The sequence below is a fragment of the Dipodomys spectabilis genome, unplaced genomic scaffold (genome assembly GCF_019054845.1).
Source record: "Dipodomys spectabilis isolate Male_0828 unplaced genomic scaffold, ASM1905484v1 ptg000230l, whole genome shotgun sequence".
Lineage (NCBI taxonomy): Eukaryota > Metazoa > Chordata > Mammalia > Rodentia > Heteromyidae > Dipodomys > Dipodomys spectabilis.
In genome coordinates, this window is record NW_024870907.1 from 1,580,311 (window position 1) to 1,607,903 (window position 27,593).

The 27,593-nt window shown below is 53.1% G+C and overlaps 1 protein-coding gene across 1 annotated transcript; it reads right to left on the reverse strand.

Moving 5' to 3' along the window:
* On the reverse strand, nucleotides 1-27,101 carry Rangap1 (Ran GTPase activating protein 1). The gene is made up of 16 exons (XM_042697896.1): nucleotides 26,839-27,101; nucleotides 22,129-22,278; nucleotides 16,418-16,545; nucleotides 14,405-14,464; nucleotides 11,718-11,897; nucleotides 9,864-9,998; nucleotides 8,099-8,257; nucleotides 7,536-7,649; nucleotides 6,656-6,755; nucleotides 6,489-6,573; nucleotides 5,002-5,176; nucleotides 3,560-3,679; nucleotides 2,751-2,853; nucleotides 1,570-1,658; nucleotides 1,304-1,425; nucleotides 1-942 (listed from the first exon to the last, which is right to left on the reverse strand). Exons 2-16 carry the CDS (start codon nucleotides 22,238-22,240, stop codon nucleotides 873-875), a joined length of 1,752 nt encoding a protein of 583 aa, XP_042553830.1. The 5' UTR covers nucleotides 22,241-22,278; nucleotides 26,839-27,101; the 3' UTR covers nucleotides 1-872.
* Nucleotides 27,102-27,593: the final 492 nt, after the last annotated feature.

Sequence of the window (27,593 nt, forward strand, 5' to 3'; positions counted from 1 at the left end):
TCTTGGCCACCACAGCTACCACACGACTTTATTCAAAAGCTCCAGGCACAGCCCAGACACATAGCACAGAGGAAAGCATGAGGTGGTCATGGCCACAAGGGAGGCCACAGCGTGGCCCTTGCCCAGCCCCGATCCCATCCCTCCCCCAACACAAAGGGTCTTTGAGGAGCAGAGATACCGTGCTGTCCTGAGGACTTGCCCGCCTTCCCCAGGCTGGGCTCCGCTGGACACCAGGGCCTGCGCAGCCCTATTCCAGGACCATGTCATGGGGTCAGCCCCCTCCCCCCCCACTCTCCGAGCCTCTCTTCTGGTCCATGAGGTGGCCAGGGATTTGACCACTGCCGACAGCCTTCCAGTCCCCCCAGCAGTCTCTTCTCAGTCCCAGGGGCCAGCACAGCAGGCATGATTGGTGACGAAGGCAGTGGCTGCAGGCCCAGGCTGGATGTGAAACAGCCCAACCACGACACAAAGGCAGGGCACAGGACACGGGCAGCTGTTTTTACTGCAGCCCAGGAGTGGGGCAGGGAGGCGGGGACGGCCACCAGGGCCTCGGGCCTGAAGCAAGTTGTCAGCAGAGCATCCTCGGATGGCGGTGAGTTTAATGGCAAAGCGGCTTGCAGCCCTTTCGTCTGGGGGCCAGCACCCCACTGGGGAGCAGAGCCAGTCCAGCAGGGAGTACTGAACCCCCCCCAATCCCGACAGGAAGCACACACCTGACCGCGCACCCATCCAACACACATCACACACCAGACGAACCCCCTCCCTGCCTCTGGGCGGAGCCTGTCCCAGGGGGTGTGGCTGCGGCTCAGTTCCTCCAGTGTCTCTCCAGTCACAGGTGCAGGCTGAGGGATGAGAAGAGGCTCGCGTGGAGTCTAGACCTTGTACAGTGTCTGTAGCAGATTGTGGCGGGCAAAGGAGCAGGTTTCCAGGGCGCCATTGGGCCTGTGGGGGAGACAGGTGAGTGAGGGGGGCAGACATCCCCGGCCCTGGAGTCCCACCGCCAGCTGGAATGGGGGCATTTCTGGGTCAGACTCATTGTTCTGATTTTCAGGCATTCTACAAGGGAGATAATTTTTGTTATTCTGGAGGCTGACATCTGAGCATCACTGTTCAAAACCAACCAGGGCAGGAAAGACTATGTGACTGTTATCTCTAATTCACCATCAAAAGCCAAAGTGGAGTTGTGGTAGAACGCTAGCCTTGAGCAAAAAAGCTAAACCCTGAGTACAAGCCCCAGTACTGGCACACACACCTGCTTGTGCACCCCTCCCTCCCTCCCCACACACAGTAAGACTCTTCTCACTTGGTCACAAATGCCAGCAGCAGGGGTGCAAGGGCCTTGGGGAAATAATCCTGCTGCACCATGTGATTCAGCGCCATCAGGGGGCCATAGAGATTGGGAATGGCCTTGATCTTATCTTCACTCTGCAAGAACACAGAAAGGGTGGGCAGTCTCCTGTGTTACCTGCACAGCCCTGGATCCCCACCAACTCTGACAAAGCCATGAGGTGGAGGCCTGTTATGAAGACCGCGGCTTCCTCACGTGGGCCTCTGCGCTCCCAGCCTCACCTTGAGTAGACCCATGTGGACCAGGAGCCTGGTGAGGAAGGTGTTGGAGTTGAAGGATGAGCAGCTGAATGCCTTCTTCATGAGCGCATCTGCAAGGGCAGAAGCAAGTGCAGCGGTGTACGTGGATAGGCTCAAGCCCCAGGGCACCCACGCACCTCATGCACACAGGCTTAGCCTCGTCTTCCTGCCACCTTGCCCTAGCAAGAGGTGGGGAGGGACGGTGGAGATGACACAGATACTAGATTAAGGGACAACTGCCAGCCACGAAGGGGGAAGGGCTCACTGTCCCCACCTTGCATCACAGGCTAAAATGGGTGTGGTGAAAGGCCTATACAGTGGGGAAAGCCCAGTGTGTGGAGAGCCCCATTGTGTGAGAGAGAGAGAGAGAGAAGGAAAGAGAGAGAAGCCAAGGGACCAGTTGGGATTGTGCCAGGCTATTTGCTATTCTGTGGAAAAGAATTCAGGCTTCAGCTGGGTGCTGATGGCTCACACCTGTAATCCTAGCTACTCAGGAGGCTGAGATCTGAGGATCATGGCTCAAAACCAGCCTAGGCAGGACAGCCTATGAGACTCATCTCCAATTAACCATCAGAAAGCCAGAAATAGTGCTGTGGCTCAAAGTGGCAGAGTGAAAAGGTTCAGGGATAACGCCCAGGCCCTGAGTTCAAGCCCTATGACCAACAAAAATGATAAAAAAGAAATTCAGGCCTTACAACAATAGAAAAAAAAAAAGAGAGGGAAGAATGCAGGCTTATTTCCACAGATGCTCCTCAGCCTCCCAAAGATGGTTCTAGAGCCTCCTGCCTGGCCATCTTTATGTCACAGAATGGGAAAGGAGAGGGTGGTGCCAATGAAGGAAGCCTCATGAGCGATGTGTTGACCCCCAAGGGCTCAGCCCAAAACTGATAGGATGTGTCATGACTTGAACACAGGACCTTATTATGGCCTTCTAGACAGGCAAGCCCTACACTGATTGCTCCTAGGATGAGCTCTAACAACCTATAGCTACGTGGCTTTGGGAGAGATCTGTTTCCCCAGCTGGAAGCTGACAGCACACAGGCTATTCCATGGCAAAAACCAGTCGATGGAACCCCGGGGGCTCGCAGTGGCTCCACACAGCGTCATCTGTGGCACCAAGCACTGGGGGATGAGCCGCCCAGCCCCCACAGCGCCTGCATTACCTACTGCGTCGTGCACGGCGGCTCTCACAGAAGCTTCATCCTTGAACACGGATGCCACCTTCAGGAAGGCAGACACCACCTTCTCAGGGTCCGATGTGTCAGTCTAACAACACAGAGACAGCAGCTGGTGACAAGAACCAGAGCCCCGGGGCTCACACATGGGGGAGACTGGGGAGAAGAGGTCTTGGCAGAGTATGGGACGTGGGCAGCTAGGGCCAGTTCTCAGCTCACGGCAGGCTCCCCGTGTCTGGCTGGAGTTGCCCACAGCAGGTGGAATGAGTGAATAAGCGTTAGATAGCATGACAGCCAGAGCCTTCCGCTTTGAGCCGAAGAGCTGAGGGACAGCGCCCAGGCCCAGCGTTCAAGCCCCACGACCAGCCACAAAGAAAAAAAAAGGTGGGTGCAGTGGCAGTGTCTATCAAGTCAGCTGTGAGGAAAACGGAAATGAGAGGATCGCCACGCAGCCTGGCATCCAGGCAAAACCCCACTCAAAAATGATAGAAGTTGAAAGGGCTGGCTGCAGGCTTGGCCCTGCCTAGCAAGCTTGAGGCTCCTGAGTTCAAACCCCAGAACTGCCGGCGCCTCTCACCTCCCCCCACAAAAAACTCTCAAAAAACCCCGGCTGGAAGCGTGGCTGCACAGGTAAGAGTGCCTGGCAGCTCTGAGGCCGAGTGCAAACCGACCCAGCGCTTCACGCGCTCTCAAAGTCGGGGCAGCTCAGGCCCAACTGACGGCATCCGGGTGGCTCGAGACTCAGCCCTTTGCTGGGGCGACACGCGCAGGGCCGGGGGTGGTCGAGGCAGCCTTACCTGCTGGGCTATCAGCACGGAGCCCTTGGGCCCGAGGCGCAGCAGTTTCTCCGGGGAGGGGAATGCCAGGAAGGTGGGCACGTCTGTGGGGGGTGGCGAGGACAGCACGGGGGCCGGCTCCTGAACAACACACACAGCCGTCCTAAGGACCCTCAAGCCCAGAACCTTCCTCCACCCTCCCCTCGCCCGAGCCCGCTGGGGTCGACGTGTAGAATTATCACTCCCAGCCGGGCACTGAGGGCTCACGCCTGGAATCCTAGCTACTCAAGAGGCAGAGCTCTGAGGATCATGGCTCAAAGCCAGCCCGTGCAGGAAGTCCATGAGACTCTTATCTCCCCTAAACCACCAGAAAACTAGAAATGGCCCTGTGGTTCAAGTGGTAGAGCGCTCGCCTTGTGCGGAAGAGCTGAGGGACATTCGTGCCCAGGCCCAGGGTTCCAGCCCCATGACCGACCAGAAAAAAATTACAAATAAAAATCACTTGCTGCTAAGTGCAGCCTCCAAAGGAGTGGGGTGTCTACAGATGCTGGTGCTGACTCCTGGCCCTGGAGCCTTGGGGGTGCAGGGTAAGCCCCTCCCCAGGACTTCAAGGTGCTCTTCATCATGCCACACAATGCCGCAGTGATGGCGTACACGGGGGCTAAACAGACCATTAGGAACCGCAGTATAGTTTGGGTGCCTGCAAGCACCAAGCAAACACCCACATCTGAGAAGTGCCTTGCTCTTCCAGCTTTGCAGACCAGAGAAGCCCAAAGCAACGTGAGTGGGGTGTTCTGAGAGCTTTCTTTAGGATCTTGGATGATGGATGAGTCGGGGAACACCAAATCAATCTGTCACAGTCATGGCCAGTTCAGAAGTGGGCTGGGGCACTGTCCCTGACTCCTTTGCTCAAGGCTAGTGCTCTACCACTTGAGCCACAGCATCGGTTTCAGCTCTGAGTAGGTCACCGAAGAGCCTCAGAGGCTCTTCTTGGCTTCAAATCGTGATCCTCAGATCTCAGCCTCCTGAGTAGCTAGCATTACAGGAGTAAGCCACCAGCACCAGGCTGTTATTTTTTTTTCTTCCACTACTGAGAGTTTAAAATTCTGGGCCTAATTACTAGTAAGCAAGCACTCTGATCACTGAACCATGCCTCCAGACCTTACAATGTTGCCTATATACATACTATGTACCTATGTACAGTTGCATTACAAAAGTGAATAAACAAGCCGGCACCAGTGGCTCATGCCTGTAATCCTAGCTACCCAGGAGGCTGAGACTGAGGCTTGCACTTTGAACCCAGCCCGGTAAGAAAGTTGGTGAGAATCCCATCTCCAGGAAACGTAGAAATAGAGCTGTGGTTCAAAGTGGAGAGAACTAGCCTTGAGCAAAAAGAACTCAGGGACAGCGCCCAGGCCCTGAGTTCAAGCCCCATGACTGACAAAATACAAAAGAGAACTCACCCCACTGTTGGGGTCCAGAATCTTCCGTGGGGTGGCTGACTCCTCTCCTCGCCCTTCCTGCTGCGCTTCTTCCTCATCATCTTCCTCCTCTTCGTCCTCTTCCTCCTCCTCCTCTTCCTCGTCCTCTTCTCCCTCCTCCTCGTCGTCTTCCTCATCATCCTCGCCCTCATCATCACTGCGGAGAGGAGCGGGCTCTGTGAGACCCTCCCTGCCACGTGGCCCAGGCTAGCTCAGAGGGACGAGGGGGGGGCCTGCGCCGAGGGAGCACGAGGATCAGCAGGGAGCACATCACTCATTCTCTCATTGTCCAGGGAGGCCACGCTGCGGGATGGACCCTGTCCCGAAAGCCCCAGATCCCCGTGGATGTGGAGGAAAGGATCCGGGAGAAGTGGCAGGCTGAGCTGTCCACAGCAGAGCCACGCAAGCTCACGTCACAGGAGAGCTGTGTGTGGAAGGAGAAGGCGGAGGACTCCTGCCTGGAGGAAAGTCATTCCCGTTGCTCTTCACTGTGCGCACTGGAGGCTTGGACCCGCGGAGCCCCGCCGACATGGCACACCCCGCAGTTCTCACTACCTCTTTCTTTCTAGTCAGTCTCTGGAGAACAACACAAACCTGCCCTCTGGCAGGTCAGGCCTCACCCCCACCCTCCAGACCTGCTGTTTCCTATGTCAGGATCAGACCCCACACCAGCTTTCCTGCCCTGCGTGCGCGCGCGCACACACACACACATTTTTCTTGTCCATTATGGGTCTGGAACTCTGGGCCTGGGCGCTGTCCCTGAGCTCTTTAGCTGAAAGCCACCGCTCTACCACTTGAGCCACAGCACTACTTCCGGTTTTCTGGTGTTCACTGGAGATAAGAGTCTCTTGGACATTCCTGCCAGGCTGACTTTGAACTGTGATCCTCAGATCTCAGCCTCCTGAGTAGCTAGGATGACAGGCGTGAGCCACTGGCGCCTGGCTCATTTCTATCTTGCTGTCTCAGCCTTTTCACCCTAGCACTTGCTACAGGTGTCTTAAGTGTTACAGGAAGACAGAGCAATATGGGAGGCCCAGGGACTTGAGATGGGTCCCCGCCTCACTGGTCCTGGTTGTATATAATCTGGGTTCTAACAGGTGTTCCAGGAGTGATGGAGAGCAAGAAAGGGAGATGACACACTGGGGCCTTCTCGTGCTTGAGGCTTTCTCCTGTGAGTCAAGGAGCCAGGGAGGGTTGTAAGCAATGGAGTGATGTGTTTGATTTACGCTTCAGAATTCTGGCCAGAACAAGGGACACAGGTGGTGGTGACTGAGCCAGGGGCCCAGGACGGGAGTGACAAGAGCTGATGAGATGTGGCGCTGGCTCGGGACGTCACTGCTAACGCCACCAGGGCTGCTGGGCCTCTGACCTTTGCTTCCACACAGACCTGAAAGACCTTGAGCTCAACCCACAGACTCTGGGCGAGAGAGAGAGAGGGAGGAGAGACAGGCGCGGCGGCCGCTCCTTACCTGAGGGAAGCCAGCACTTTGGTCATGTTGAAGCCATCCAGGACCTCCTGAAGCTGCTCGCAGCCCTCTTCTCCCAGGGCATTGCCTGTTCCAGGTAGGAGGGCGGTGAGGGTGGAGTTGGGTGGGGTGGGCAGGGCAGGGGGGCTGAGGGACACCCCCCCCCCTACCATTGAGATCCAGCTTCTCCAGCTCCATCTTGTCCGCCACAGCCTCAGCCACGGCCAAGGCCGCATCTCTCTTGATCTCACAGAAGGACAGGTTCAGCTCCTGAGAGCAGAAGGTCAGGGTGAAGGGAGGGAAGACCTGGCTGTCCCACAGGAGGGTAGGTATGGGCAGAAAGGTAGGCCTCCAACAATCAAAACAATACCAGGGCTGGGCATTGGTGGCTCACGCCTGCCATCCTAGCTACTCAAGGAGGCTGAGATCCGAGGATCGCATTCAAAGTCACCTCAGGCAGACAAGTCTGAGATTCTCATCTCTAATTAGCCAGCAAAAAGCCAGAAATGGAGACATGGCCCAAGCACCAGCTATGAGACAATAAGCCAAGCGAGAATGTGAGGCGCTCAGTTCAAGGCCCTGGACTTACAGAAAACTTTACAGCAACTAATGGTAGACACCACCACTCCTGTTTTTCTTGGGTCTTGAACTTTGGGCCTGGGCGCTGTCCCTCAGCTCTTCAGCTGAAGGTGAGAGCTCTACCACTTGAGCCACAGCGCCACTTCTGGTTTTCTGAGTGGTTTATTGGAGATAAGAGTCTCATAGAACTTTCCTGTTGTGGCTGGCTTTGAACCACGATCCTCAGATCTCAGCTTCCAGAGTAGCCAGGATGACAGGTGAGAGCCACCCGCGCCCGGCTACACACCTCCTGTTTTTAACATGAAGAAACTGGCTCAAAGGGGTGAAGAGACGCAAATATCATACAAGTAGAGGTGCTGGAATTATCCAGGCTCACCTGCCTGTAGACCAGACCCTCAGCTGCCAGGTCCTCCCTCCACAAGCAGGAGGCCTGCACACGAGAGAGCAGCTCCAGTCAGAACCACCGCTCACCTTCAGCTTCGGCAGGCCCCCACGGACGGCGTCTGCAATGGCCACGGCGCCCTTGGAGCGCACCAGGCAGTCCCCGAAATTGATCACCTCCACCTGCCTCAAGGTCTTCAGGGTCTGTGTGGAAGCAAGGGGCAGAGGCTAGGGTGTGGCCTCAGCCCGAAGCCCTAGTGATGTCATCAGGGATGCCCACACACTGTTTTCTGTGTCCCGTGTCACCTCTACGTCTCATCAGCTCTTGTCACGCCCTTCCTGGGCCCCTGGCTGAATCATCACCACCTTGTGCCCCGTGTTCTGGCCAGAATTCTTCCTGAAGCATAAACCCAACAGATCACTCCATTGCCTACAACCCTTCCTTGCCTCTTCTGACTCACAGGAGAAAGTTTCAAAACCGAGAAGGCTGGCTGCAGCCCCCAGGCAGCCACCGGGGAGCAAGAGGCTGCAGGGACAGGCACTGGGGAGCTGAGACCCCGTGGATGCATGCAAATGAGCTGGGGGTGAGGAGGCGGGGCATCACAGCCCCGCCCCGGTGCTGAGCCAGGTCCAGCCCTCCAGCGTGGCCTCACCTCAGCCATGGCCACGGCGCCTTTCTCAGTGAAGGTGTTGTCATTTAGGTTGATGACCCGCAGCAGGGGGTTAATGGCGAAGGCCTGGGCCAGCGCTGTGACGCCAGGGTGGTTGATCCCATTCTGTGGCATGTGGACCTCCTCCAGAGTCCCAATAATCTGCAAGGACACAAGGAAGGGGCGGGAGGCAGGCACTAAGTGGTGTCCAGCGGGCAGGAAAGCCGCACGCACCGGCACGTAGACAGCCACCTGCACTGGCCTGGAGCATGCTGGGGTCTCAGGAGAAAAGTCAAAACCTTCGTTTGCTTTTCTTCCTTTCTGTTGGTCAGTCATGGGGCTCAACCTCAGGGCCTGGACGCTGTCCCTGAGCTTTTCTGCTTGAGGCTAGGACGCTATAACTTGAGCCACAGTGCCATTTCCAGTTTTCTGAAGGTTAACTGGAGGGAAAGAAGAGTCGTAGGGGGCTGGGAAGGTGGCTCAGTGGTAGAGTGCTTGCCTAGCATGCATGAAGCCCTGGGTTTGATTCCTCAGTACTACATACACAGAAAAAGCTGGAAGTGGCACTGTGGCTCAAGTGGTAGAGTGATAGCTTTGAGCAAAAGAAGCTCAAGGACACTGTCCTTGAGTTCAAGCCCCAGGACTGGCAAAGAGAGAGAGAAAAAAAAGCGTCTCATTGAACTGTGATCCTTAGATCTCAGCCTTCTGAGTAGCTAGAATTACAGTGTGTACCACTGTCCCTGATTTTTGTTGTTGTTTGGGTTTTCTTTTGCTTAAGACTACTGCCCTACCACTTGACTTTTTGTTTGTTTGTTTGTTTTTTTTTGATCCGGTCGTGGGGCCTGAACTCTGGGCCTGGGCGCTGTCCCTCAGCTCTTCAGCTCAAGGCTAGCGCTCTATCACTTGAGCCACAGCGCCACTTCCGGCTTTTTGTTTTTTCTTTTTGCTTATGTGGTGCTGAGGAACCAAACCCAGGGCCTGGAGCATGCAAGGCAAGTGCTCTATCACTGAGCCACCTTCCCAGCCCTTGATTTTTTGTTTTTAAACCACTTCTGGCCAGCACCGGTACACAACACAACACACACACACAGACACACACACACGTGTAAACAGCTGGTTTTGTATTTACATGGAGCTTACACTAGGGTACCAACAGCATTCTGAGCATTGAACATCAGAAGAGAGAGAGAAAAAACAGAAAAGAGCAAGGACATCATTAATGAATGCTGCAAGTGCCGGGTGCCGAGGGCTCCCGCCTGTAACCCTAGCTACTCAGGAGGCTGAGGTCTGAGGATCGTGGTTCAAAGCCAGTTGGGGCAAGAAATCCATGAGACTTTTATCTCCAATAAACCACCACAAAAAGCCAGAAGTGGCTATAGCTCAAGCGGTAGAGTGCTAGCCTTGAGCACAGAAAAGCTCAGGACGTTGCCCAGGCCCTGAGTTCAAGCACCAGGCCAGGGGAAAAAAAAAAAAAGACGGCTACAGATGGCCCCTGGGCAGCTGTGTGCGCTTTGTCTCCGCCCTGTGGTCTCACTGTCCGGGCGCCTGCCCTGTCTGAGTGCTACGTCCCAGGGGGTAAACCCCACACCACCTGCTCACAGGAGATCTGGCCATTACAGGACAAGGTACCAGTCCTCAAGAGGGCAGGAGACTAGCCCTGGGTCTCTGAGCTGAGGGGAGGCGCTGGGATTCACACCCAGGACAGGTGGCCTGCGCCACACCGTCTGCCTCTGTGCTCAGCAGTCAGGGTAGAAAAAAATCGACTTACACCAAAGGCTTCCGCCAATGCAGTGGCACCATCGTTCTCCAGACGGTTCCTGCCAGCCACGAAGACCTTCAGGGCCAGCGGCTTGCCTTGGGCGCTGGACTTCCGGTGGCACTCCGTCAGAGCTGCTGCCAGGATCTGTGGCAAAGGTAAGGGGGATGCAGGGCGTGGCGGGAGCCCCCCCAGCTCCCCAGCGAGCCACACTTCCCCACTGGTGGCCAAGGAAGACTCCCAGGTCGGCCCCTGACACAAGACCTCTGCTGGGCAGGCCAGGCGTTCTAGTTCAGGTGCAGAAACTCAGTCTCACTGGGCGCTGGCACACGCCTGTAATCCCAGCTACTCAAGAGGCTGAGATCTGAACACTGCAGTTCAAAGCCAGCTTGGGCCCCAAACTCCGGAGACTCTTATCTGTAAGTTGCCACAAAAAAACCAGGCGAGGAGTCGTGCGGGGAGAGAGCTAGCCTCGAGTAACAAAGCTACAGGGCAGCACCTGGACCCTGAGTTCAAACTGTAGAAGCAGCATGAGAAAGAAAAAGAACACGAGGACAAAAGAGACTGGATCTTAGATGCACACAAACTGTTTTGAGACAAGGCCTTAAATTCTCAGTCCTTCTGCTCTCGCCTTCTTTCCCCTTTCCTTTTCTCTCCCCTTCCTCCCTGTCTTCTTTCCTTCCTTTCATGTGCGTGTGTGTCACACGGGTGCTTAAATTCAAGGCCTGGTTGTTGTCTTTTAGCGTTTTGCTAAAGAATGGTGCCTTCTCACTTGAGCCACAGCTCCATTTCTGTTTGTTTTTTGTCAGTGTGAGGGCTGAACCCTGGGCCTGGGCTCTGTCCTTCAGCTTAAGGCTAGCGCCCTAACACTTGAGCCACAGCGCCACTTCTGTTTTTTTTCTGCTTATATGGTGCTGAGGAATTGAACCCAGGGCCTCAGGCATGCAAGGCAAGCGCTCTACCACTGAGCCACCTTCCCAGCCCTAGATCTCAGTCTTGAGTAGCTAGGATAACAGGCGCAAGCCACCATGCCCCCCTCCCCCATCTCGTCACTACCCTTTCAATGCAATGAATATAATAAACATCTTTACAAAGGTGTCCTAGGTCCCCAGCGCTTTCCCCCCTGCTCCGAACACATGAGTGTGAGGCTAGTGCTGACACTCAGGTTCCACTCTGGCTGCAGGAAGCCTGGACAGAGGGCTGGGAATGAGGAGGACCAGCCTCCTCAGTGCCCCTCTGGTAAAGTGCAGGACCAGCACCCAGGGCAAGGCTCTTTTAGGGAACAAAGGCGAGCACTGACCATCCTCCCTGAGCAGCAGGCTTTGCTGACATCTTTTCTTTTCTTTCTTTTTTTTTTTTTTTTGGGTGGGGGGGTCTGGTTGTGGGAACTGAACTCTGGGCCTGGGCGCTGTCCCTCAGCTCTTCAGCTCAAGGCTAGCGCTCTACCACTTGAGCCACAGTGCCACTTCCGGCTTTTTTCTTTTTGCTTATGTGGTGCTGAGGAATCCAACCCAGGGCCTCATGCATGCAAGGCAAGCGCTCTACCACTGAGCCACCTTCCCAGCCCTTGCTGAGATCTTTTCTCAGCCTGGCTCTGGCCAGTTGTTCGGTGTGACAGGAGGGACAGAGATGCCTCAACTCGGCATCTTTCGGTGCCAGCAGGTTATGCAGCAGCACTATCTTGAGTTGCCAAGCCAACGAAATAACTTGGGATGGTTGCTTGGCAACCCCACCCTCCCGGACTCCTCCTCCCTTCTGACTAGTGTGCTGCCTCTGAGGCCTCTGTCCTTTGAAGAGAAAGGAAGACAAGGGGGGCACCAAGTTAGGTGTAGGTGCAGGAGGGACGATGCAGGGGCGCCAACTCACCTTGCCACCACCAATGCCCATGCCACAGTTGTTAAGCTTGAGTTCGTGCAGGGTGAAGCAGGCAGGGCTCTTGAGCAGAGCCTCAAATCCACGTACACCATCAGGCCCGAAAGCATTGTCACTTAGGTCTAGTTCCACCAGCTGGGCTCCTGCGGTGATGAGACCCTCCCCTAGTGAGATCTGGAAGAGGAAGCTCAGGTCAGTCTCCCAGACACATGCCAAATGCTTCTATGATAGGCCTAGCCCTGCCACCAGGAGGCACTACCTCCATGCTAGGCCTCGCCTTGCCACCAGAGGGCACTGCTTCTATGCTAGGCCCAGCCGTGCCACCAGAGGGCACCGAGGTACAAAGGCATTTACAGCAGTTTTATGATGTTCCCACATTGGAAACATGGAAGACCACTGTCCACAATGTGCATGTGCCCATCTGGAATGCTTCCTGTAGGAGGTGGCATCTGAGCTTAGTGTGAACAAGGGCTAGCATGAAAGAAATTCCAGGTAGCAGTAAAAACTAGAGCAGAAAGATTACCAGCATGACGTAGTAGGTAACAGGCAGAAGGCAAGCCAGGGGTCAAAATCAGGCAAGAGCCTTGAAGACGAGGACAAGGTCTGTACCCCTAAGCTGAGAACACACATTTGGACGTCACTAGCTGGCAAGGAAGCGAGGTCCTAGGAACCCAGGAGCCGGGCAGGAGGAGGCTGGTGGCCACCCACAAGTATGATGTGGGCAACAGACGAAGCCAGGCAGTATGGGCAGAAGCAGGTGAGGAGCAGTCTGTTCAGGAAGGCAGGGTAACGTGCTGGAAGTGGGGGTACCCTAGAAGGACAGGACAGAGGGAGGCCCCACAAATGACCCTAGGACTTGGGCATCATCTGGGAAGATGGATGTGGCAGGAAGCAGGTTTGGCAGAGCTCTGTGCAGCTGGATCTGTCTCAAGCTCCCTCTGCCCCTGGAAGAAACAGGCCAGAGGGGAGAGGCTATCTGTGGAGATGAGGAAACGGGGAGATGACACAAATGGGAGAGGGGTCGTCAGCCAGTCTGTGGATCACTCAGTGGCTGAAGCCGTTTCTCTATCCTCCACCACTGTGTGAAGCAGGCAAGGCTCCCTTCCCCCGCCTCCTCTAGTCAGGCCCCGCAGAGTCCCAGACAGCAGGCGGCACAGCTGGTTCACTGTGCCCTCTCCTCCCGCATCCTGCCCCCGCCTGGCCCCAGGTTCTCTTCCCTTCCTTCCTCAGATTCATTGTGATCAGCAGGACATGAAGCAAATGAATGCTACAACTGGCATGAGCCAACTAGGCTTTCCTTCTGCCCTCCCTCCATCTGCTCCCCTGAAATCAACCGCCCAGATTTCCTTAACGTGTATTTTGAATCCTAGCTTTATTGGGTTTTTCTTTGGTCAGTTGTAGGGCTTGAACTCTGGGCCTGGGCGCTGTCCCTCAGCTCTTCAGCTCAAGGTGAGCGCTCTACCACTTGAGCCACAGTGCCACTTCCAGTTTTCTGGTGGTTTATTGGAGATAAAAATCTTATGGACTTTGCTGCCCAGGCTGGCTTTGAACCTCACTTCTCAGATCTCAGCCTCCTGAGTAGCTAAGATTACAGGCGTGAGCCACCAGCACCTGGTTACTGGGTCTTTTTCTTTTTCTTTTTCTTTGTCGGTTATGGGGCTTGAACTCTGGGCTGAGCACTGTCCCTCAGCTCTTCAGTTCAAGGCGAGCGCTCTACCACTTGAGCTACAGCGCCACTTCCAGTTTTCTGATGGTTTATTGGAGATAAGTGTTTCACAGCTTTTTCCTGCCTGGGCTGGCTTTGAACTGAGATTCTCAGATCTCAGCCTCCTGATTACAGGCATGAGCCACCGGTGCCCGGCTCTTTTTCTTCCTTCAAGGCTGGGCACTAACACCACCAGCACTCAGAGGGGCGAGACCCCGCCAGGAGACCCTTGTCCAGTATCATGAAAGCCCGGCCCCCTGGGTGGCCAAGTGTCTGCTGGGAGGAGGTGCACACACATCTCTGGAACCCATGTGGTTGGAAGAATGAAGACCTGAGGAGGCCCCAACATGACCGGAACCGTGAACACTGAACGCCTGTGTCTGGCTGGCCCAGGCTGGGAGGGTGGCCGTGCCATCAGGTCCTGGTCTACTGTGTTTCCCCTTCCGTACATAGAATCTGGGGACGCGAGCCTAGCCAAAACTGAGGCCCTAGGAATGAAGAACTAAAACAGCAAAGCAGAGGGCTGGGAAGGTGGCTCAGTGGTAGAGTGCATGCCTTGCATGCATGAGGCCCTGGGTTCGATTCCTCAGCACCACATAAGCAAAAAGAAAAAAGCCGGAAGTGGCGCTGTGGCTCAAGTGGTAGAGCGCTAGCCTTGAGCTGAAGAACTGAGGGACAGCGCCCAGGCCCAGAGCTCAGGCCCCACGACCGATTAAAAAAAAAAAAGAAGAAGAAGCCAAGCAGAGGAGAGTCACCCACGATGAGAAGCAAGGAGTATGTGTTTGGGGGGATGACTAGAGAGGTGCATGAGGGAAAGGGTGGTGGAAGGGATAAAATCTAGCCAAGGAAGGAGCCCTGGGCGGAGGCAGGGCGGGGCTAGCGGCTGCCCAGCTTCCCATGCAGCGTCTCATCTTAAGCCTCCATGAAGGGACGTGGGCCCAGTGTGGGTGCCTCGGGGAGAGCAGCTGATTCTTACCAGGGCTGGTGGGATCTCAGAGCGCAGCCTCCCGGTGAACATGTCGCTCCAGTGGCATCGCTGCGGAGGAAGGAGAAGGTGAGCCGGAGACCCAGAGGTGACACGAGCCACAAACACCAACTTCATCTCTTGCCTTCTGAACCCAGGGAGAGTTGGGCTCAGGCTTGGAGCTAGAGGTGGCAAGCGTTAAAACTCACCACACCAGGGGCCAAGCCTGGTACTGTCTACCTGTCATCTCATCTGCTAGAGACACACTGAGCTCAGGCTCCTATAAAACAGTCCTGTGCAACTGAAATCATCCCTGCTGAACTTCAGCTCCTCTGAGAAAACAGGGGCTGGGAATGTGGCTTAGTAGTCGAGTGCTTTGCCTAGCATGCATGAAGCTCTGGGTTCAATTCCTCAGTACCACATAAAGAGAAAAAGCCATAAGTGTTGCCATGGCTCAAGTGGTAGAGTGCTAGCCTTAAAAAAGGAAAGAAAAGAAGCTCAGAGGCAGTGCCCAGGCCGAGTTCAAGCCCTAGAACTAGCAAAAAAAAAAAAGAAAATGGAGACACACCCAATGCCTTAAAGTAGGGGTGATTAGTTAAAGGATTAAAGAAGAATGGAAAACCCAGACCCAACCCTACACAGATTTCCTGTCTAGAAAACAGGTCTTTCTTCTTCAGACATAAATATGCTAATACCCCAGGGATTCTAGAAGGAAAGGAACGCTGACATTTTGTATATGCTGCTACTTTTCTTCTTCTTTTTTTTTTTGGTTGGTCAAAGGGCTTGAATTTGAGCCCTGGGCATTGTCCTCCAGGTCTTTTTGCTTAAGGCTAGAGCTCTACTACTTTGAATCAGTTTGCCACTTCCAATTTTCTGGTGATCTCATGGACTCTCCTGCCTGGGCAGACTTTGAACTACAATCCTCCAATCTCTGCCTCCTAAGTAGCTAAGGATTACAGGCGTGAGCCACCGGCACCTGACTGCAGCTGCTTTCCTTATAAAGCATGCTGACATAGTCAGTAGAACCCACTTGAGGATAAGAGTCTGAAAACCCTTTGTATTTGCCAAGAAAGGGGTAGCAACCAGAACTAATCTTTAGGAAAGAATAGGGAAGAAAGGAGAGATGGAGGGAAGGAGGAACAGATGAAGGGAGGAAAGGAGAGATGGAGGGAGGGAGAGGGGAGGGAGGGATGGAGAAAACCTGCCTCAGCTGTGCAGTGGTTAGCTGTGTCTCTATTACCTTCCCAGAACTGCACCACGGGAATGGAGGCCAGGGCATTTTTGTCTAACCAGAGACTACAGCAGGCGATCATCCACGCTGGTGTGTCTGTAGAGCGGCCTCAGCCAGGAGGGCTAGCCAGTGGCTAGCACTGGTGGCTCATCCTATAATCCTAGCTACTCAGGAGGAAAATCGCAGTTCTAAGCCAGCCCCGGCAGGAAAGTCTGGGACTCGTCTCCAATACACTATTTGGAAATAGCCAAAAGTGGAAGTGGCGCTGTGGCTCAAGTAGTAGAGCGCTCACCTTGAGCTGAAGAATGAAGAGCTCAGGGACAGCGCCCAGGCTCAGAGTTCAAGCCCCATGACTGACTAAAAAGAAAAAAAAAAAGAAAAAGAAAAGTGACGCTGTGCCTCAAGTGAAGCTCAGAGACAATTTCCAGGCCTCAAGTTCAAGCCCCAGGATTGGCACAAAAAGAACAATATAAAACAAAGGGAGAGCAGCCAGTCCTAAGTCCAAGACTCAACAGGGACAAAAACAACAACAAACAGCCAACAAAGCCCACGAGTGAGCACTGAGGACGGATCTCCTCAGTTTGTCTTTCCCAAATGTCACCCCAAGCTACTGCCATTTACTGACCCCACCCAAACGTCTGCTCGCTGCCTACAGGTCTAGGGGCCAGGAGAGTGCTGTGAGCCCTCTGGGGGCCTAGAAAGAGGGGGTGAGGAACAGTGGGGTTTGGGAGTGGAGACGCAGGCAGGAGCGGTGCAGTGTGGGAAACCTGCCCCTGTGCCCCTGCGCGTCTTACCTTCAACTCCGACTTCTTCTCTAAGGCCTTGGCGATGACCCTGGCTGCTTCCACGCCCACGGTGTTGCCCTCCAAGCGCAGAGCCTCCAGGCCGTCGAACTCTTCAATTTCTTTAATCACGTCTTTAGCTGTCCAGAGCCAAAGAACAACCAGAACCTCAGATTCATTGGGGGGGGGGGGGGGGGGGGGGCAGGGTAGAGCAGGACAAACACGTCACGCACACAACAAGGCTTGCAGTGTACCACAACCTGGATCCTAATGTGACAGGAGAAGCCACCAGGCTCACAGCCTAGTGGGGGCTACGCAGCCAATTCCTATACAATGACCATTACAACACGCTGTGTGTAAAAGGCTAGGGACCCGAGAGAAGGAGAAGCTGCTTGCTTGGAACAAAGGTGATTTCACCAAGTCCATGGTGTGCGGAGTCTCCACACACGGGGAAGGCCCCAGGGTAAGTAGGAGAATGGCACCGAAGTCCGAGGGCTAGCAGCCACATGACACAAGGGCCTTCTTTTTTTTGGTCCTTCGTGGGGCCTGAACTCTGGGCCTGGGCACTGTCCCTCAGCTCTTCAGCTCAAGGCTAGCACTCTACCGCTTGAGCCACAGCACCACTTCCGGTTTTCTGGTGGTTCATTCGAGATAAGAGTCTCATGGACTTCCCTGCTGGGCTGGCTTTGAACTGTGATCCTCAGATCTTAGCCTCCTGAGTAGCTAGGATTACTGGCGTGAGCCACCAGCACCTGGCTTTAACTATCTGTTTTATAATGATGAAAAACTCAGGAAGTGGAACTGTGGCTCAGGTGGTAGATCACCAGCCTTGAGGGAAAAAGCTAAGTGAGAACAGGAGGTCCTGAGTTCAAGCCCCAGTACTTGCAAAAAAGAAGAACTTCAAACTCCATGCATGTACACTGAGGGAAAGGGCAGTCACGGTGGGAAATAGCAATGCAGATCCCATTATAAGTGGTGACACAGATTTTTCTTGACTTGGGAATAATCATTTTATAGTACAGTATAAAGTGATCATGCTTAACATGTATGTAGGAATCTAGGTACTGGTAGTCTCACCTGTAATTTTTTTTTTTTTGGGTCGGTTGTGGGGCCTGAACTCTGGGCCTGGGCGCTGTCCCTCAGCTCTTTAGCTCAACGCGAGCACTCTACCACTTGGGCCACAGCGCCATTCCAGCTTTTTCTGCTTATGTGGTGCTAAGGAATCGAACCCAGAGCCTCATACATGCAAGGTAAGCCCTCTACCACTGAGCTACTTCCCTGCCCTCACCAGTAATATTAACTACTCAGGAGACTGAGATCTGGGAGTTAGTTTGACGTTAGCCCAGGTAGTAAAGTCCAGGAGACTCTTATCTCCAATTAACCAGGAAAAAAAAAAAAAAGCCAGCAGATGCTAGGCACTGGCGGCTCATACCTTTAACCCTAGCTACTCAGGAGGCTGAGAGCTGAGGATCGTGGTTTGATGCCAGCCCAGGCAGGAAAGTCCATGAGACCCTTATCTTCTGCTCAAAAAAGTCTAGAAGTGGAGCTGTGGCTCAAGTGGTAGAGCACTAGCCTTGAGAAACAAGCTCAGGGGCAGCGCCTAGGCCCGAGTGCAAGCCCCAGTATTTGTACTAAAAGAAAAAATAGTTTCCTTTAAAAAAAAACCAAAAAGCAGGACTCCATCTTTCTTCCTGCCCTCCTCTCTTCATCCTCCACCCTTCCCTCTCCCTGAAGCATGTCCTCCCCTCCTCGTCCCTGGCCTGCCCAGGTGCAATCTCTATTGTGCAGGCTTCCTGGCCCCTTCACCTGTCCAGGGCATTTCTGCTACAATATTAACATTACCCATTTACGTGAATGCCTATTTGATTATTACACCATCTTCCTCACTAGATCGGTGTCAAGACCAGCCCATAGCAGGAATCTAAGTGCTTTATATACATTCCCCACGCCCCTAAAAACATAGTAACCATTACGTCCAGTTTAGAGTGGAGTGATCTGAGACACAGAGGCAAGGAGGTCACGCAGCTGGCACTGATTACCCTGTTTCAGGAGAAGCCAAGGCTGGGCAGGTTTGCACCTCCTAATGTTAGAAGAGGAAGCTGAGATTTCAGAGAATGATTAACTAAGAGTTGTGGGGAAATAAATGGCATAGCAAGCTTCACCTTGACTTTCCCCAATGGGCTGCTCTCACCAAACTCTTCTCTTCCCTTGTGTCCCATTCTGCCCCAGCCCCTTTTCTTTTCTTTTTTTGGGTCCGGTCGTGGGGCCTGAACTCTGGGCCTGGGCACTGTCCCTCAGCTCTTCAGCTCAAGGCTAGCGCTCTACCACTTGAGCCACAGCGCCACTTTCCGGCTTTTTTCTTTTTTGCTTATGTGGTGCTAAGGAATCGAACCCAGGGCCTCATGCATGCAAGGCAAGCACTCTACCACTGAGCCACCTTCCCAGCCCCACCCAGCCCCTTTTCTGAATCTGGCTCCCTTGGGTCAGGGCTAGGTGATCTTGCTGCCCACTGGAAGCCACAGTCCAAAAGGTGGTCCCTGCCTAATGTTCAAAGATGGGCCAAGTAGACAAGGGGAGAATGCTTCCAGGAGAGTCCAAACAGTGAGGAGATACAATCAGAGAGCCAGGAAAGCCTTTGCTTATGCTGCATGAATGACTTAGGAGCACAGGGACTGGACACCACAGGTTCAGCTTGGAGAAGTCACCAGGACAGGTCAAGTTAGGAAGGCCCCCATCAAACTGGGAGAGCAAGGCTAGGAAGGAGGGGTCACAGGTACACAGGCCACTCCCTGTGGTTTTCAATCCAAGCAGAGCTACACCACTGAAAAACACCACTCCTGCTGGGCGCTGGTGTTTCACACCCATAATCCTAGCTACTCAGGAGACTGAGATCTGAGGATGATGGTTCAAAGCCAGCCCCCTTACCAGGAAACCAGAAGTGGCACTATGGCTCAAAGTGGAAGAGCACTAGCCTTGAGTAAAGAGAGCTCAGGGTCAGCGCCCAGGCTCTGCTTCAAGCTCTACAACTGACAAAAAATAAATCAAATAAACCAGGCTGGGAAGGTGGCTTGGTGGTTGGGTGCTTGCTTGGAATGTATGAAGCCCTGGGTTCGATTCCTCAGCACCACATCCACAGATGTGGCACTGTGGCTCAAGTGGTAGAGTGCTAGCCTTGAGCAAAAAGAAGCTCAGGGACAATGCCCAGGCCTGAGGTTCAAGCCTCCAGACCGGGGAAAAAAAAATCAGTTCTCCCTGGGTGCTGCTGGCTCCAGCCTGAATCCTAGTTACATAAGAGGCTGAGACTGAGGATCACAGTTCAGTCAGCAAGAGCAGGAAAACCCAGGAGACGCATCTCCAATTAAGCACCAAAGCTGGAAGTAGAGCTATGGCTTAGGTAGTAGAGCACTAACCTTGAGCAAAAAAGCTAAAGGACAGCACTTGGGCTCTGAGTTCAAGCTGTAATACACCTACACACACACACACATACACTCCTACCCTGACAGGCTGCGGTTGGGCCTCGATCACTCCTGAAGACCCAGTCATTATCATAAGACAGTCTGCCAAGACTTTTTTTTTATAGCCTTACCACCACATAGAGAAATATGTTGTTGTTTTGTCGGTTGTGGGGCTTGAACTCTGGGCCTGGGCACTGTCCCTCAGCTCTTCAGCTCAAGGCGAGCACTCTATCACTGAGAGCCACAGCGCCACTTTGGCTTTTTCTGCTTATGTGGTGCTGAGGAATCCAACCCAGGGCCTCATGCATGCAAGGGAAGCACTCTACCACTGAGCCACCTTCCCAGCCCCTAAAAAGGCCTAGTTTTTGACCCTTAAGTAACTTACTGAAGAATCCTTGTTCTAGCCATCATCTTTAGGGTCTCCTAAACACACAGGACCACTCCCACCCAGCCCAGAGCCCTCATCTGGGCCTCCAGGCTTTTCTTGAATGCAAGAGCCTCTGTCCTGAGCTCCCTGTGGGACTTGAATTTTCCTTTGCCTCTAGCACGCCCTCCAAGTCTCAACCCCAGAGTCTACCTTGCACGTGGCTCTTCTTGCCTGCATTGTCCTTTTTTCTTTCAAGAACACCTCAAATACCAGGGCTGGGAAGGTGGCTCAGTGGTAGAGCGCTTGCGTTCATGCATGAAGCCCTGGGTTCCCTTCCTCAGTACCACATAAGCAGAAAAAGCCAGAAGTGGCGCTGTGGCTCAAGTGGTAGAGGGCTAGCCTTGAGCTGAAGAGCTGAGGGACAGTGCCCAGGCCCAGAGTTCAAGCCCCACGACCCACCAAAAAAAAAAAAAAAAAGAACAATTCAAATACCAATTTACCCACAAATAGGGGGTGGGTGGCTCACATCTGTAATCCTTGCTATTCAGGAGGCTGAGATCTGAAGATCTCAGTTCAAAGCTGGCCTAGGCAGGAAGGACTGTAAGACTCTTATCTCCAATAAACTACCCAAATTCCAGAAGTAGAGCTGTGGCTCAAGGGGTGGAGTATCACCAGCCTTGAGCAACACAAGAAGCTGAGAAAACAGCACCTAGGCCCTGAGTTCAAGCCCCAGGACCAGCACAAAAAGAAAACAAAACACAAACAAACTTGGAAGTGGAGCTATGGGTCCAATGGTAGAGCACCAGGCTTGAATGGAAAAGTCAAGAGAGAGCATAAGGCCCTGAGTTCAAGTTCCAGAACCAGATTAAACCAACCAACAGGAATAAAAACAAATGGCATTAAATAACAAATACATGTTTTCTGAAGTCAGTGTCTTCTTAGAAGCATGAGGTTTGGGGCTTTGGTTGGGACTCAGTTAAATCCCGACTCAGCTATTTACTGTGTGACCTCATAGGAGTTACATAAGTTTCCTAAGTCCCTTTATAAAACAGCAGTATTTCCGCCTACCTCCCACAGACAGGATGGGAGGATCGAAGATAAAGCACAGGGAAGAATCTGCACATTTCAAGGGATGGATAGCACCAGGCTCCCAGCAACAGAGGTCTCAGCAGTCCTTGGCCCAAGTGTCTGCACATAACAACCAGGCAGCTTCAGACCAGTTTCGCCGGTTCAGCCCAAACCCCAGGAGGCCTCATAAGCATTGACCTAGGCACCTTCATTCCAGAAGTCAGGTGACTCAGGATACCAGCCTGGCATTGGCCTGGGGTAGGAAGACCACATCTACATCCTGGTTCACAGAAGGCAGTTTCTATTCCTCTTCCAAACATCTAGGTGCAGGGACAGACCTCTCAAGCGGGCTGAAGTTGCCAGTGGCTCACACCTATAATCCTAGCTACTCAAGAGGCTGAGATCTGAGGATCACGGTTCAAAGCTAGACTGGGCCGGAAAGTCCGAGAGACTCCTATCTACAATAAACCACCAGAAAACCGGAAGTGGCACTGTGGGTCAAGTGGTAGAGCATTTGCCTTGAGCTCAAGAGCTGAGGGACAGCGCCCAGGCCCAGAGTTCAAGCCCCACGACCAAAAGAAAAAGAAAAAAGGGGCTGCATCCTGTGGGTGCCCCCCTTGTGACCCACCAGCCTCTCTTTGAGGGAAACAGTGAGCAAAATGATGCCCACTGTGAACTTGCTGACAGGCGGGGACACCTATGTGTGTCATTGTGCATCATTAGAATGCGTCAGACAACTTCACAGAACAATTAGGAAACAGAACCAAGCCTTGAAAAGACTTAGAGAGACTGACAGGACGCGCTGTCCCTCATACGACCAGCCAGGGGCTCACCGTCTTCTGCAGTGTTCAGCTTGAGGCTCTTGCCCTTAAAACTCAGCTGTCCTCCGGCCACCTGGGTTTTGGCCAGGGTTTCTGCCAGTTTGGCAATGTCTTCAGAAGCCATGCTGGCCACGATGGTCGGCTTCCCTGGAGATCTGCAAACTGAAGAGACCAAAACTGAATTAGGAAAGAGGAGTCTGCTGGGTGCTGGTGGCTCATGCCTGTAAATCCAGCTACTCAGGAGGCTGAGATCTGAGGATGGAGGTTCAAAGCCAGCCCGGGCAGGTAAGGACATGAGACTCTTACCTCCAATCAACCACCAAAAGTTGTAACTCAAGTGGCAGAGTGCTAGCCTTGAGTAGAAAAACTTAGGGACAGCATCCTTGCCCTGAGTTCAAGCCCCAGGACCAGTACAAAAAAAAAAGAAAAAAGTGAAGTTTCCTACCATGTATAAGACTCTATGTTAAGGAGGGGATGGTAGGGGGAAAACAATGGAGGGGGTAACAATGTTCAAGAGGAAGTGTACTCATTACCTCACTCATGTAACTGTAACCCTCTGTATAGTAGCTTTACAATAAAATTAAATTAAAAAAAAAAAAAAAAAACAAATAAAAAAAGACTCTATGTTTGATCTCGAGATGAAGGAAGGAAGGAGCAAGGATCTCCTCAGGGTACTATGAGTTTTCAGAGAAGAAAAATGGCATCTTGGGAGTTTGGCCTCACTCTCCCTTGCCTTGGAGAATCCAAAAGCTAAACCACTGGAGGAAATGAACAAAAGCGCACCAAAGGCTCACACCTGTAATCCTAGCTACTCAGGAGGCTGAGACCTGAGGATCAAAGCCAGCCCAGGCAGGAAAGCCCATGAGACTCTTATCTCCAATTAACTAGCAAAGCTTGAAGTGAAGCTGTGGCTCAAGTGGTAAGGTGCTAGTGGTAGGTATAAAAAATACTAATGGATAGTGCCCAGGCGTAGCACGTACGTGCACACGCGCATACACGTACACACACACACATACACTAGGATGTAGCCAACAAAGTCTTTACCTCTACAGAGTAATATCCTGCAGCCAAATTGCCTCCGCAGGGAAACAGCGAAATCATTTCTGAGCTTTCCCCAACCCCTGCAGTCAACAGCTGTCAAGTCCCAAACCCATGGCTTTGCTCATCCTGCCTGTCCCAAATACACACCTGCCTGATCATGCTGGCAGCTCTCTGCTCGAGGACCCTGGTCCTCAAACAGGAAAAAGATGGCTAAGGGAGCCAGGTCATCCATCCCAGGGAATGCCCCGTAGCCCACGTTGGCATGACTCTGAGGGGTGGGCACCAGGGCTCAGCCCACTGCACATCCGGTTTCAACCCTGGGCCAGGAGACTGTGCAGGACAGGATGGCCTGTCTGTTCCTAGGAGACCAGCGGTGGCTACATCACAAGGGCCGTCATCACAATAGGCCGGTGTATAAAACACAAACTCAAAATCTCTCCTCCATACTGTTGCAGGGAGAAGTTCTTCAAGCAAGCAATGGCGTCTGCAGCAGACCCCAGCTGTGCGTCCTTCTGCTGCCACTGTTTACTGGGTATAGTGGCAGATCCCACCCGGGATGCCAATGCAAACCCCAGGCTCCTTGTCTGTGTGCCTCTGACCTGCTGTATGAAGCGGGTTCCGTTTCAGCCGCTGTCCTTGGGTTCTTTACTTTGCTGCAACAGCACAGACCCGTGCAGACTCATGTTCACTGGCTTGTTCCAAAGAATGTTTGCATGTGTGTGCAGTACTGGGGATGGAACGCAGCGTCTCACGCCACTGAGTTCTATCTTCCAGCCCCTCTAAAGAATAGAAAATGTAAAGGAAATAAAAGAGGAGGCGGTGAAGGAATGCGCTGGAGGAGGGATGAGAAGCGGGCTCGCGCTTCTGTGTCCTCTGGGCTTTAACCACCCTCCATGTTCAGCGGTCGGGAGCTCTGTAAATTCTCTCCTTTTGGTTTTTCATTCCATAAGCATGATTGACTAAATCACTGGCCAAAGTGGTTATCAACTTATCCTTTAGCCTCTCTCCCTTCCCCAGAGGCCGGGCTAGAGGGCAAAAAGTCTCAACACTAATGCAGCTTGGATTTTTCTAGTGACCAGCCCCATCCAACTGCTACCTAGGTGGCTGTGGTCAGCTCATTGGCATGCAAAATGACACGAATCACTATAAGATTTGTATCCCAGGAAGCATGAAGATCAATTTATGTCGTACAATAGCACAGCCAGTGATAGAACTGCTTCTAGCTTACAGCTCAGCAGACCAGGAGAATGGATAGCTTGGTCTAGGGTACAGCTCTATGGACTTGTTTAGCATGTATGAGGCCTGGAGGAGATCTCTTAGCACTGCCAAAAATAAATAAATAGAGCTAAACAACTTCATTTTCCCGAAGACTTTAAGTATTATCCAGAAGAAAGTATTATCCTCTCAAACTCCTCATCCTGAGACACAACTGCATACCCCTCATCCACCCGGTCTCCTTTCTCCTTATCGTAGAAGTTAGAGTTTACAGTTTATATTTGTGTGTGTATGAGTCCAATGTTTTTGGTAGTTCATTGGATAAGTCTCATGGACTTATCTGTTTGGGCTGGCTTTGAACCTCGATCCTCATATCTTAGGTTCCTAAGTAGCTAGGATTACAGGCATGAGCCACCAGTGCTGTGCTTTCCTTTTTTGGTCTGAAACTGGGACTTGAACTTGGTACCTGACACTTTTACTCATTGGTGAGCATGCTAACTAAGCCATCCTTCAACCCCTATACTGGTTATTTAAGATAGGTTCTTGATTCCTATGTCAATGTGCTCTGCCTACTTTAGGCTTCCTATAGTCTCTGGGATGCAGGACAATGCAGCACCCAACTGCTACATTGTATCTTTAGCAATAAACATGAATTATTTTTCTAATTTAAGTTACCTAATAATCATTCAACAAAAAGAAATATTTACTGCCCTTACATTGTTCCAAGTATCAGAAGCACAGTAGTAAATGAAACAAAACACTTCCCTCTTGATGTTTATGTCTGATTCCTTTTTTTCTTCTTGGTCAGTCGTGGGGCTTGAACTCTGGGCCTGGGTGCTGTCCCTCAACTCTTTAGCTCAAGGCTAGTGCTCTACCACTTGCGCCACAGCACTACTTCCAGTTTTCTGGTGGTTTTTATTGGAGATAAGAGTCTCATGGACTTTCCTGCCCAGGCTGGCTTTGAACCATGATCCTCAGATCTCAGCCTCCTGAGTAGCTAGGATTACAGGTTCCTCCCCTTTTTTTTGGGGGGGGGGGGAGAGGACAAGATCATGTTATATATCCAAGCTGGCCTGCAACTCACAAGCCTCCTGCTTCAGTCTCCCAAATGCAGGGATTACAGGTATGCACTACATACCTAGCTTGCCACTTAAGAGTCTAAACAAAATATCTAGTATTTTAGTAATTAAAATAAACTGGAAGCTGGGGCTATAGCTCAGTTGTAGAGAACATGCCTACTATACTCAAAGCTCTGGACTCAATGCTCAGCAGTGAAAAAAAAATAGAAAAATAAAAATAAACAGGAAGGCAGGTAAGGGAGATTGTGTGTATGTTTTCTTTCTTTCTTGGGGGGAGGACAGAATAATTAGAGAAAGTGTTATCAGAAAAGAAACAAAAATATAAAGGATATCTTGCAATAAGTTATGCAAGACATCTGGGAGTAAACCATTCCTGAAAAGGGAACAGAACAGACCAAGGCTTCTGGGAACAGAGGAAAATAGACAGATCAGAGGAGATCAGTGGTGCTGGAGCACAGAGGAAGGAAGAAAGGAGGCAGATGAGAAAGGAGAAGGGGCTTTAAGTCAGGAAGGCCATGTTAAGAGCTGTGGCTTTTCCTCAGTGGACTGCCAGAAGGTTTCTGGCAGAACAAAAGCGCTCTACATCTATCACTGTAAATGGCTTGGCTTTTGAAAGGTGTCCCAAGAATGACCAATAGAATACTGAATAAATATTAACTCGCAATTCAACCACCTCTAACAGCTCCAAGTTAGAACAACTTGAAGCTAGTAAAGTGTTGGGGGGAAAAGGAGGTGGGACACGGAACTTCGCAGCTGGAGGGGGTCGGTCCGTTAGGAGAGAGAGACACAGACGGACACAGACGCGCGCGCAACACACACACACACACACACACACACACCGTCCTCCATCACGTCAAAGCACAAAGACAGACAGACTGATTTGCCCAAAGCCAGCAAAGAGCCAGCGACGGTGCAAAGACAAACGGTTAAGACACAAACGTGTGTCCTCCCGGGCGGCCGCGTGGGAGCTGTCCTTCGGTGCGCATCCATCGATCCGCAGCGCATCGGCGGTGACTCACGCCGATCTCCCCCAAGCAGGCGTGGGCCCAGCGGGAGGCGGCGCGGGCGAACGCGGGAGGCATGTCGGGCGTGGGGAAGGAGGCCGGCGGAGGTTCCCGGGGACCTCGAGCCGCCTCCAGGTGAGACTGACGCGCTAACGTGAGCCGTCACTGCTGGGAGCCACGAGCTGGGCGGCTCCGTGGAGTCGGATACCCGCCCCGGGCCTCAGTTTCCCCATTTGTGAAAGGCCCAGCACCCCATTTATTTGGCCCTGCCGAAGGAGCAGCGGAGGAGGCCGTCGGGCGGGCAGAGGCGCCCAGGTAGCCGGTCCGTGGCGGATCCCGAGCCCCACCCCACGCAGGCGCCCCGGAGAGTAAAGGAACCCTACCGTAAACAGGCGGCGCCGCCGCGTGGGGCGACCCGATCGCGCGCGTCCGCCGGGCGCGGCGGGGCGGACTGGGGGGCCGGGTCTGGTCTGTTCCCGTCCGATCGCTGTGCCTGGGCCGGGGCGCCCCAGTGCCCAGTCCGCCTGTCCGTCAGCACTCCCGGGGCTCCTCGTCCCTGGCGTCCCCGACACCACCTGCTCTTCGCCGGGCGGTGGATGATGGCGGAGGAGGAGGATTTTGAAAGCCGGCAGTTTCTTTCCTTCGATTTGATTTGCTCAAGATCGGGCCGGCTTCTCCCCCCATTCCGCGCGCGTGGCGCACTGGGTAGGGAAGTCCTGTTCTCCAGCAGGAACGTGACGCGTCCTGTGTCGCGAACTACCCGTCCCATAGTGCAGAGCGCCAGGAACGCCCCGCCCCTCTCCACCCCCTCCCTCCCCCGGCTTCTGGCTCTTTCTCGCAGAACCCGCCCGGCAGTGTTCGGTCGGAGCACCCAGAGACTACGACTCCCGGCAGGCTTTGCGACCAGTTGTCTACGCCCTTCCAGGAGGATCTTCACGCAACTTTGTTGGCAAAGGCTGAAGCCGCCAAAAGTGTGCCGCGAAAACAGCCATCCGTTTGCTGTATACACACACACACAGCCATCCGTTTGCCACACACACGCACACGCACACACACACACACACACACACACACACACACACACACACCGGGCCAGGCGCCAGTGGCTCACGGCTGTAATACTAGCTACTCAGGAGGC

What these genes read in the sequence shown, in the direction of transcription:
- Rangap1 (XM_042697896.1), bottom strand. Translation starts at nt 22,240, where the DNA reads ATGGCTTCTGAAGACATTGCCAAACTGGCAGAAACCCTGGCCAAAACC. An exon ending in CATTGGCGGAAGCCTTTGGT is followed by an intron (nt 8,258 to 9,863) that starts GTAAGTCGATTT and finishes GTGTCCTTGCAG; the next exon opens with ATTATTGGGACTCTGGAGGA. An exon ending in CTGCTGGCATTTGTGACCAA is followed by an intron (nt 943 to 1,303) that starts GTGAGAAGAGTC and finishes TCTCCCCCACAG; the next exon opens with GCCCAATGGCGCCCTGGAAA.